Raw genomic sequence first — 12,485 nt, forward strand, 5'->3', positions numbered from 1 at the left:
GGATTGTAAATTAATGATTTTTGCATTCATCAGAGTGTTAACGTCCCGCGTGGCATGGATCCACGTTGACGGTTCAATTACTCGCGCATAGAGGCAGAGATTTTCCTTAAGTGATTAGAATATCCATTCTTCGCGCCATTGCCCTAAGCCGGTCTGTGACGGCTCTTAAATCCTCCTAGGATTTAGATAGCGCTCGCTCGGACGCGTCGTAACGTGCCGGATTTGCAGGGACGCGGATACCGTCGAGTCAAATTGCTCTCATTCTACTTGCTCGCGCGTAATAGGCTGTATAACGCGATTAATATCGCTCATAAAAGCGCTTGTCGAGAGAGAGCGGTCTGAAGAGATTACACACGCCAGCGCCGTAACGCGCGCTCGGCTACTTGATCTTTGTATGTTGGACACACACGCGGCGCGAGAGACTATACATTACTTAATCATTATGCAGTGAACTTATTTCGCGGAATATCATGGATATTAACTGTCAAAAGGATGAAAAGTAGTGCCCAGCGGAACAAAGTAGTGATGAAACAATGTACTTTTGCGTTAACGATTTACACGGATTTCCCAGTAGCAGTCCTCGTTCTGACTTGCGAAGGTCATCATAAATGCAGTTAACGTTATCGTGAACATTATTTTACGTGTTTGCGTCGACTTATTTCTTTTTTTTTTTCATACAGCGCGAAACAGTTTTCTTCAAGATTCAGGCTCGCGTCAGATCACAGATCGGAATCACAGCGATTCTTCTCTAGATAAAGAGTGTTGTTTGTACGCTTATATTTATGATCTTCGCGCTCGCTTTGCAATGCTAATGGCAGCCTGCTGGCATTTAGTTAGATAACATTTGGAGGCGCGCCAGGCGTAAACCGGGGCTTCCCCGACGCGCGGTCACTTGCCGCTATTAACAATACCCCAGCGCGTACAATAGTCGATATTCAATTTCAGGACATTCGTGCGCGCGTGCACGAACGACACCGACGTCAAAATTCTGCAGCGCGTATCAGATTCTACGGCGAATGCAGCAGTACGCGCGGTAAAACGTGCCCTTTTACGAGACATTTTTCAATGGATTTTTTTCTGTTGACTCTGCGACACCCGACTAACGCCGTTGCCGTACTTTACGACATTCCTGATAGCTGAAACGAGGTAATACGCTTCCACGGCGTACAAACAGAACGATCCAATACGTTATCTCTTGAAAAGCATGGCGCTTGACAATGACGCTTTTCGAGGAAAAAGTTGTAACATAATCGGGACTGTGTTTTTAATAAAATAGTACGCGTCATGTATTTTATTATTACAAACGATATTTAATTTTCTAATTAACTAATGTTAATGTAAAACCAGTTAATTTTATCACAACTATGTCAATAATTGTAGTCGACAACTGCAAGTTTGCATTTTTTTTTTTTTTTCAAATAAATAACTTTACTAATTGCGAGATGCGCGTGTGAAGGATTCCACCGGCCGGTTTTTGTTCCTAGTTTACAAACGTTCCCGCGAGTGACGTTATCGAGGATTCGTTCTTCCGAATGTATACGGCCGTACCTTGGCAGCGAGGAATGTCCCAAGGCGAAGCTCGAAATTGCCGCGCCGGTATAACCGAGTTAGTTTCTGTTCCCTAATAGGGCATTTCAGCATTCTGCTAAATCCTTGCTGGAACGACATTATGCTTCCGGCCAAGTGGCTTAATTGAACCGAACGAGAAATAATTGCCGTGGCAAAGCCGCGCGCGAGATATGGTGTCGCGCGAATGGGAAATGCACCTCTAACCGGAGCGCTTCTATCGGCAATAATCTTCTAAATTCCGTGAAAATACCGGCATATTATCGCAGAAAGAGACGTCTAAACGACTCGGGAATCGCCACCGCGAAATAAAAAAAAAATTCCGATACGGATAATGTTATAAAATTAATATTAATATTAATATCGTCTAATAATTCATCACGATTAAAGTAAGTATCTAATAATTATTAATTTGCTATGTATCATCATCTACCATCAGCTATTACAATATCGACATCCCGCCAATCAACGTCCTGTCTAGACGTTAATTGCTCTGCCAATGCAATTGACAGTGCGGTAATTTCTCACTGCAGATCACATTCGCGAGACTGACATTCGCCAATAACACAGTTTCTCGCCCAGCGCACAAGCACCGTTGTTTACCGCGGCATAATTGGGGATGTAATTAAGGTATTTGCTTTAGGGCAAGCGAGCGCAAAGAGTCGTACGGCAAAGCGCGGTAGTAGTAAACGAGCTTCCCTGTTTTTTATCACGACCGGAAACACAACGAGACACCACCGTGAAGTAGGAGTCTTGCCGAGGGAAGGAAAGCGCTTGATTAATCGCGGGAGCACAGGGAGACTGAAAGCACGAAGACAAGATTACACCGTGGCGAGGACCCGCTGACTTTTCCCCTAATTAAACGTTCGTAGATAAGCCGCGCGCTCGCTCTTGCAGTTTATACGCTCGGCATAAACGCGCGAGACCGCTGCCCGTTGCGCGAGGAGCGAAAATGTGTTCCGGAACATATATTCGGGAAGAACGGGAGGAAGGGACATTGTTGTTAAATAATTTATTGCACGATTTAAATGCGCGCGTCCTGCTAGACACATGCAGCCATTAACTTCTCGACCGTGCCCCGTCCGTGCCACGGGCTGAAGGCGAATCGGTGCCTAATATCGCGTGACTAATGTCTAAACTATAATGACGTACCGCGTATATGCGTCTATATATAGTTGCCTTACAACCTGTTGAATACGGAATTGCTTGCGTCAAAATTTATGACAGGGTAGAAATGCGTGATAAATTACCTAATCCACTTTGGGGGACTATGAAGTAGTCAAAGCTCAAATTCACCTTTCGTATAATTAAATGCGCTGGCTTTAATTAAATTACACGAGTGAAGATTACACGCGGGTCTTCGGAATATTACAAAATCTAATATCAACTTCAAAATATTACACCGCGTATCATCTCTGGCGACATATGCAGCGCAGACTTATTCCTTTCTCGGAAAAAAGGGCGTGATTAAGGCTGCCGCGGTAATTAGGTGTTCACGTTCGGGCGGTTTACCGCTTAATTTAGCCGCGGTCTCTTTCGTACGTACCGTAATACTTTTTAAAGGTCGTTTACGGCCTTACAGCGTCCCAACGGCCATTCCTGTCAGGAACACTGGAAGTTGTCCTCCGTTGTTTCACGACTTGGTCCAAGTTCGTAGCTTTAACTGGGGCAGGGACGGGTCCATTAATTTACGGCCGTACTTTGTTATCCCTAGTTCCATTTTCAATTCCGTAAGAACCGCTCCGCGCTCGGCGCTGGAATAAGCCGACACCGAACGACATTTTAATTAATCCATCTTCGTTCGCAGAAAAGATTATAAACCGTTAAACGGTGATTTTATATTAATGAAAACTGAAAGCAGAATTAATAAAAGAGAAGTGCAATTGACTGCTTGCGTTTGACTGCTAATAAACTTATACTGTTCACGCCTTGACGGACAAGAGACGTATGTATTCGAATAGAATAGTTATTGGGCAGAGATTGAAAACTATGAATAAAAACTCGTAACTGAACTAAAGCCCGCGTAATATTTCACTCCTTGTCAAAACCGATATATGAAACTGAATTTATTTATTGTATTGAGGCTCTCTCTTTCTTTTCCTCTTAAATCGATATTTATGTATGCGATCGCCGTGAAACATCGTTTCCACAATTAAAAATTGCTCAATTTTGATAGCTTGTATAGTTTCTATTATATTCCTAACATCATCAATATGTGAAAATATCTTTCTACAATAGAAAGAGTCATTATTATCAATATATACGACTGCGGTAGAAAGAGCTATTTAATATTTATCTGTTTGTAAATGCCACGAAAAAGTCTCGACTTTTCGATTACGTAACAAAGGAATTCACCTTTGCGGATGAAACGATCAACTTTCCATTTTTGTTCGTTTCTGTAAGCTTTCACTCAATTTTATACGAGTCAAGTCCGATTGATTCCTACCTTGTCTGATGCGAAGCGATTCTATCGTGTCTGCTATCGCATCGATCTTATTTAATTTTCAAATGGATCTGCCGAGAATCTTAAATCGCTCAAGGAGATTGAAAGTAATCCTTACAAGATCAACGCGCGCGTTTGTAACTCTCTCGAACTGCTTCACTCTCGAGTTATCTGAACGATTTGAATTCGAGAAATCGAGTATTTTAAAAGTGTCGGAAGAGATTCTCGTCCCAGCAATTATTTTCGGGTGCGATGTACCCGCATTCGGCACCACAAACGACAGCTAATTCTCGATTCCTAAAGTAACGTGAATTTCTATTATCAGAATGTTGGCTTTATTTGATTGCACTTGATATAACGGCGCCGAAAATTATTCGATAAATTGCGAATTTTCCGGAGAGCGCAATCCACAATCGTATATCCAAGGTATTACGGCCGTATCAAAATTCGAGCGACGAGTATACGAGAATCATATCGTGTGTACATACCGAATAATTTGTTCCGAATGTTTCGTCACACGGAATATAATCGTGATAAAAATTTTTAAAAACGTACCGAGAAGAGCCATAATTATCGGCACAATTTCCAATATCATCCATTTATATTTTATCGAATATATATTAATCAGACACGATAGTCAAATTAAATTATATATATTAAAATCGTCTGATTAATATATAAATGAATAATATATCATCATACATAGCACAAGGTATATGTGTAATGTTCTTTATTATTAAATAAATTATTTAAAAAAATGAAATTATACTTTTATCGAATACACACGGAGAAAATTTTATAGTAAATATTACTATGGTGTCGCACTAGCTGCGGACCATCGAGGAATTTTAAGTTAAATTACTATGTTTATGGTAAAATTTACGTTGTTTAATCGTTTTTAAAACAATAATTATAGTATTTTAACTTGAAATTCCTCGATGGTCCGCAGCTAGTGCGACACCATAGTAATATTTACTATAAAATTTTCTCGCAGTGACATAACATTAACATATATAAATAAAAATTTATAGTTCTATAAATATCTTTTTAAAATAATAATGTCTCATAGCTGGCATAAAACATGTAAAGCGAGATATTTCCAATTTTGTACCATTTCTTTAATTCTTCCTGATTTTGCGAGGTTGCGTACATTTTAGCGAGGCTTTCATCTAGTAGCTTTTCGCAACTGCAAATATGCACTTCATCTGCAAAACGAAGTTTCGCGAGAGAGAGAGGAAAGAGAGGAAGAGAGAGAGAGAGAAGTACACTATCTCGTCACGTACATGATTGAAGTATAAGTGTTTAAATTTAGCGATACGGTGACTTTCTTCGCTCCGCGCCGGAGAAACTTCAACTTTTCTTGCTAGATATGAATACCTGCTTACCTGCTACTTTCTGTGTATCTTCGTGCAATCTTCATCTCTTTTTCCGAGATAAATATTCCCTTTCATTTCGCGTACAAACACAAAAGCAAATAACGTCATTTATAAACTTCATTAAATTTTCATACTATTAAGAATGTTCTATCTATGCACACGCTTTGTATTATCACGTATGTGATATTCTGTTCTTTCACCTTTGGGCAGAAAGAAAAAAGAAAAATTCTCTTGCGCGAGAGAGAAATAAACGACTTTCTGGCAGGATCGTGACTTTTTTACGGTACCGAGAGAGCTCAACCTGTCGGCGTGACATTGGCGAGGAAAAGTGTTAAATCATATATATATATATATATAGGGTGTTTAGTAACTGCCGATCCAACGAAGTTCGCTGTTCTTTTTCATGCTCTTCTCTTCATTTCTTTTACTCGCTACTTCTTATTCTCCTTGCGATTTACGAGAGTGAACTTTCTTGCCAAAACTTTATTTTTGGAACGCGAAAATTTAATCCATTTTCATTACGGAAGTAAATGCATAAATCAAGCGAAGTTAAGTATAGTATCGACAATTAGAGTTACATATATGCGCGTAAACGTAAAGTGACCGCGGTTACTGATTGCTGCGAAAATGTACCGCGCAGCGTTTCCGCTCGTTCGGCAATAACTTGGTTGTATAGCGTAAGTTCACCCGTGAATAATTTACTAATGGGATTGTTTTATCCATTCGTGCGAATCTACAACTATTGCTCAACGAATCGCAACATTATACAAATAAACGAATTTTGATATATACAAAGATAGAATACAATAATTAATTGCCCTTACAAAGCTTCATTAATTAAAGGTCAAACGGCTTGCGCGTATCTTAAAAGGAACCGTAAACGCATCTTGTTGTTACACAGAGAAAAAAATGATGTTGTATCAACAGCATTAGTCTAATTGGAAATAATCTTGTTAATTCAATAACAATATTAGTGAAACAGTTATACTTATTTTATTAAAAGAAATACTTATTTTATTACAATAAAGCATGACGTATTGAATTAACAAGATTATTTCCAATTAGACTAATGGTGTTGATACAACATCATTTTTTCCTCCGTGTAGTACAATTTATTACTATCATCCGTAATAGAATTTCAAAGGTGTAAAATATATCAAATTTCTTTCGCTGCGTCCTGATTTCACTGAATAGTATTTCTGCTTTTGCTGCGTGATACGAGATCTCTTTGCCGGTCGCGCCATCACGTGCTCTATATATGAGGCCAAAATGTGCCACGAGATTCGTGCCGGCGCGACGCGTTTCGCTTTTAAGACGACTTCTCATATTCCGCTCGCGTGGCCAGGATATACGCGACACGACGCGGAACTCGCGAGGAGGACACACAATGATAAAAGTCGTCGTTGCCGTCGTCGTCGTCGCGCCACGTCCGTCTATGAAAAGGGATTTCCTCGCGGACAAAAGGAGTGTCCTCCGTAATAACAATTTACAATTATCCCGATGCTACGGCGAGCGACCGTCGCGTCGCGTCGCGTCGTCGCCGTTACTCCGCGACGTTTTCTCGTGCCGCGCGGAAGAGAGGCACTCTCGGATTTGAGTCACGCCCGACAATCCGTGGTAACTTCCGCTTTGGCTTTAATTAGACCCGCCGCGAAAACGAAACTGTGCCCGGCAGTTGCTATAGAGATATCGCGTTGAATTTATCGATCGTTTATTTCGGCCGCACTCGCACCTGAATTTTGATCGGCGTAATAAAGAGAATTCAAGCTGTCAGGCTGCGAGAATTTTTACGGTATACCGCTGTTTTATTGGAATGGCAAGAAGTTACAGGAGCATATATGCGGACAGATGTGACATTGTTTATTTTATTAAATTGTCATAAGGCACGTTTAAATGCGCGTGAAGCGGTATTTAGCTGTCGCGGTTTGCGAACTGTCATAACATTTTACATTTACATTCATTTATGCAATAGCATAATTTACATGTTATGAATATTTTATGAGGACACCGGTGTAATATATTTAAAACATGCGATGTTGCTAATTTAGTACAATGTCGCTTTTCATACGTTAATTTCACACTTTATGGTTACGCGCTGACGAAAAATCTGGTGGACAGTCAACTCAGCTGCATTCGCGAAAAATATAAAACTAATGTAAAAGAATGTAGCCATAAATGTGATGCGATTGTATATGTATATAGGTTGCTTTGATGTTGGAGTATGCATCGCGTAACTTTCAAGTCGACTAACGAAAGAACCACAACTTAGAAAGGACCACATTAATAGTTTTACTTTAAGAGAAACCGAAGATATAAATGGTATATATTATAATATTATTTCTTGCCTTTCTGTTTAAAAAAAAGAACGTGGAATTATTGCGTGGCAGTCGGAATCATGAATTCTCTCTTGGCGAAAGTTGCTGCTTAACGAGGTAATCAAACTTTAGGTTCGCATTTACCTTGCTCTCACCTCATTTTCCGTTTCTATGCATTCTATTCTTGCATTATTCCGCAAAAACGAAACGCTATCGAGGAAATTTCCACTCTCGTATTTTCGTTTTTGCATATTTATTCAAATACGCAATATTCAAAAGCCCATGTTTTTGTTACACTTCGATTTAGTGTTACGAAATAATGTATACATACATGTATTTTTGCTTCGTCGTTTTGCTGCGATTTTACTCACGAATCGCGAAAAAGCAAATCGAAGATTAGAAAAAGGCGAAGGACGATTTCTACGACCGCAAGAATAAGCTGAAAATTTCTTTTATCTGGCATTGTTTGCTTTCTGAGTTTTATTGTGAGATGTGCATCCTGCCATGCTTATATTGAGTATAGGTAATCCCAAGAGCATGAAGAAAATATGTACCTAGTTCAGTTTTTTATGTTGAAAATATATATCATATAACCAAAATATATCAGGAATCTTTATTAAATCGACGCAATTAATTGCTGAGTAACAATAACGCTTAATCACGACGTTTCGACCCGGGAGTTTTGGGTCCTTCTCAAGTGTCTTGTAACAAAAAATTCGGTAACGCCGGAATTAGTTAGAATTCTAACAAAAATATAACGGAAACAATTAAAAATTAAATGTCCTACCTATAAACTGGCATGGAACCATAGCTTTCGTGTGAACATAAAAATATATCATATGACAAAAACTGTATTGTATTTCTTGCGACACAAACTGCATTAAACTATATGCATATATTTTTATACACAGTCGTTTTTTCATTTTTTCTTTTTACGTTAAAAGCTCTTATATTTTAATTTAATGTTTTGCGGTTTAGCAAACGTATCGGTTATTTTGCACGTACAGGAAAAATAAAAATATTACAGTTATGAAATTTTAGTTTGTCGTTATAAAAAGTTATAATTTTCTCGGATAACAAAAAGTCATTCCACAGAAGGGTATGAGAGTAGTTAAAATATAATATCATAATAAATACTTGAATTCTAAGCTGCAATTTTAATTAAACATTAGAGAGAAGGCGTTTACATATAAACTACATATGTATAAATATGTGTATAAATATATCAGCATTTAATGTGAAATATTATAAAAAATTGCCCAATTTTTTAGATCCAATTTTTTTAATCCTCCGGTAAACAGTAATCTTTTCTATTTCGAGGATTAAGTGATTTTTCTTTGACGATAGTTACTATGTACTTGCATTCACTTCAGGCTTTGTCTCGAAACAAGAGAGAAGTCGGAAGTGTTAAAAATTCTTTCAAATGATATTGCCGATTGTACGAAAGATGTGCTCGACTTCGACGATCTTCTTCGTTCCGAAGAAGTTTATGCGTTCCGTGATCTCCGCCAGAACTATACGTATCCATCTGCCTCGTCTCTTTTCCTCGCTAATATCCCGTCACTCTCTTAATATCGCTCAATCGTCGATAGCCCCGTAGATTTCCCAGGCATCTTACCGGAAGCCGGTGAATATGACCTGCCCGAATAGCGTACGAGTGGCGTAAGATCTTTGGAAAAGGAGGCTTTAACGACTTTACGAGATTCGCGCGCACGTAAGCGGTAACGACTTTCTAAGTGCGAAAATTTTTAAGGCAACCGGGAAAATTTCTAAGCCGGTAATACGGCCAATAGCCGTTAGTCAAACTACCACCCGAGTTTTGTCTTCGCGCCGGAAGACACTGCTGCTGCGCTCCGAGATTGAGAGATTTACGCCGACGATGCACATCCGTCTTGCATCGCATTTTAATGTAGTTCGCAGTTTATGTGGAGCACGTAAGAAAATCTTCTTCCCGTCTGAGTTAACCTGCCATTATAATAGCACAACGCTTTATTTCAGACACACCTTATCTCGCAATTTTAGAATAAATTTACAATTTTATCTTGTCTTCAAAAAGATGTCCTTTAGAGTGTGTGTTTCCGACCGAAACAATCTTTTTTTAATTTTCTGACGAAACCCGAAACGAATATTCGGTTATGTCTCAATTTCGGCTGAAACCAAAATCGAAAACCGAGACGTTCATGGGAATCCTAAAAAGCTCATATATATATACGCGCGCACATATATAGCTTTTTTTATACGGTAAAAAAACATGTTATATTTGAGTGGATTTCTAATCGTGTAGAAATTTTCGTGTTAAATTTTTAACATATACACTGGTGTTAATGTGACATTGTCCTTGTGATGTTATTTTGACTTTTATTACAATTCCATTACCACAATAATCTGTAATATTCTATATATTATCCATAGTATCTACCGCAATCATATAATTTCAATAATAACAAAATTTCTAAACATAAAATAAACAGTTTCGGCTATGTCGCCGAAACTCTTGTTCAATTGTGGCCGAAACCAAAACCTCAACTCCGAAACTTTGATTTTTGGCTGAAACTGAAACCGAAACCGAATTTTCGGTCGAAACTCTACTGACATTGCTACATTTAAACTTTAAATTACTTAAATCGAATTTCGTTTATCAGTACAATGGGACTAGGGAAATAGATGAGAACAATTGGAACACTCTCATTGGAGCAATGCTCCAATGAGAGTGTTCCATATACATGTTCAACAAACTGCCTGTTATTTCAAGTTCAATCTACTGAATATGCCGTCGCGCCAAACGCGCGGAATAAGGTTGACGAATTCATGCATGCAACATAGAGAGCACTCTCACGAACGCGAATTCGCAACGATTTTTGTTGCAGGTCGAGATGAAAGGAATCTCCGGACCTATTGAATTTAAAGAAGGCCGCAGAATTCAGTTTAAATTGGATCTGCTGAAACTGAAACAGCACTCGCTCGTCAAGGTACGTCGTGACCTTACCGTAAGCAAAACAGGAAGCGTGTGTTGGAAGAACGACGCGAATATCAAAATGGCTATATAACATTATATGCGAAACTAGGTCGGCGAATGGCGTCCCGGCGCCGGCGTCAACGTCACAGACACCGCAGCCTTTTTCGAGCCCAGCATTGGGAATGTAACTCTGATTGTGATCACTATACTGGTGAGTTCTGCCGAGTCGGCCGTCAAATGTGCACTTTGTCGCGCAATAACTTTACCGTTATTCGTTTCTCATGTTAAAACGGCAAGAAAGTTAATATCTTAAGGGAGACTTTTTATGTCTTTACGCAAATCTACACGCACGTTTCATTGCAAGATTATGCGACATTTGGACACGCAGCTATAAGGAAATATATTCAAATATATTCATAATAACTTCTGTCCCCTAAAACAAAAAGGAAGATACACGTAAGGCGAAGTAGATGTCACATGGCACATAATGCCGACTTTTACTGTTTCGACTCTCCGGCCATCGCCATACCACCCATTTTGGTAGAATCGAGCGAGAAACGCGCGATAGCCTAGTTGAAAGTTTCTCGATATGGTCGGCGCCAACGTGTCTCGTCATAAATTCGCGTTTACGCCGCGCGCCGCGGCGGTCTCAAAACGCTTTCCGTTATTCTTGCATGAATCCCCCGGGTTTCGTGTGTCTCGGCGTCGGATGCAGGAGACGCCGTACGTGATGATGCGCCACGAAAAGAACTACACCGGGAACTCGCGATTTTATGGTTTTTGCGTGGACCTTCTGGCGGCGGTGGCGAGGGAGGTCGGCTTCTCGTACCGGCTGGAGCTGGTGCCGGACAGGAAATACGGCGCGCGGGACCCGGAGACCGGCGAGTGGAACGGCATCGTCCGAGAGCTCATGCGACATGTATGATTTGGTTTGTTTGTTTCTCGCATCTCTGTCTGATACACGATCTCCCGTCCTAAACACTCGCTCACGTAATCGCTAGAAAATTGCTGGAGAGATCTCACGTTGGACGCTGCTTTCAGCTGTTTCAGTAACCGAAGGAGATTTTACTTTGTTACCTGAAATTACATTACCTTAGATTAAAATAGATTCCATATTGACTGTTGCATTAGAAATTGAAATCGATTGTTGTAGCTCGACAATACGTCGTGGCTGACCAATACGTGCTTGCACTACTATGAATGTTGCCTCGATAATAAATTAAAACTCCGTTAATTAACGGCTCAGTACACAATCGCAGTAATAGCATTTAATGGTAGAAATATAAACAGTATTAGTTCGTTGTTTATAAAATTCTTTAGCTTGTAAAAACATAAGCGTAAGTAATAAGATTATCCCGTCTGTAGTCCCATCTGTATTTTGTTTCAATCCAATATTTTGGATACAATTACGATTTGATTTATGTATCTAGTCGTAATATTTCTGTTATGTTTGACCAGTTGAATTTGTTCTCCTAGTAACTCATTATGATTGATTACCCTTACTCGTAGAATAAGGTGCTGCTCTTATAAAGATAAATCACAATACGACATAAATGTCGTAATGCGCGCGGCGATGGCAACTCGCAAATACCAATCGACATGAAATAAGATCGTAAATCAATGAATGATCGCGTCAAGTTGTTTATTGATTTCGCTCCTTAGCGTAAACACCGCATCACAGCGTCGTCAATTTACGTAGTATTCGGTTACGCCGATTCTTTTTACGATCCTACGTATAATCACCGACATACTTCGCAAGGAATTCTCATTTTTGTTAGAAAATGGGAAATAATAATTTTACTCTCCAATGTTATTTATTATTTTTTAAT

The 12,485-nt window shown here is 39.4% G+C and overlaps 1 protein-coding gene across 5 annotated transcripts in view; it reads left to right on the forward strand.

The window, feature by feature from the left end:
- Nucleotides 1–12,485, forward strand: part of LOC112463097 (glutamate receptor ionotropic, kainate 2-like) — a 126,817-nt gene that overhangs the window by 93,717 nt on the left and 20,615 nt on the right. For 2 of the 5 annotated variants that reach the window (XM_025029285.1, XM_025029286.1), the window contains exons 9-11: nucleotides 10,568–10,669; nucleotides 10,766–10,867; nucleotides 11,372–11,575. The exons of 1 other annotated variant lie outside the window; for it this stretch is intronic. In XM_025029285.1, the coding sequence (XP_024885053.1) occupies nucleotides 10,568–10,669; nucleotides 10,766–10,867; nucleotides 11,372–11,575 (408 nt within the window). The remainder of the gene's footprint in view (nucleotides 1–10,567; nucleotides 10,670–10,765; nucleotides 10,868–11,371; nucleotides 11,576–12,485) is intronic. 2 more of the 5 variants (XR_003041741.1, XM_025029284.1) reach the window with 1 other exon arrangement.

This window comes from Temnothorax curvispinosus, unplaced genomic scaffold (genome assembly GCF_003070985.1).
Source record: "Temnothorax curvispinosus isolate PA1 unplaced genomic scaffold, ASM307098v1 QBEX01013028.1, whole genome shotgun sequence".
NCBI lineage: Eukaryota > Metazoa > Arthropoda > Insecta > Hymenoptera > Formicidae > Temnothorax > Temnothorax curvispinosus.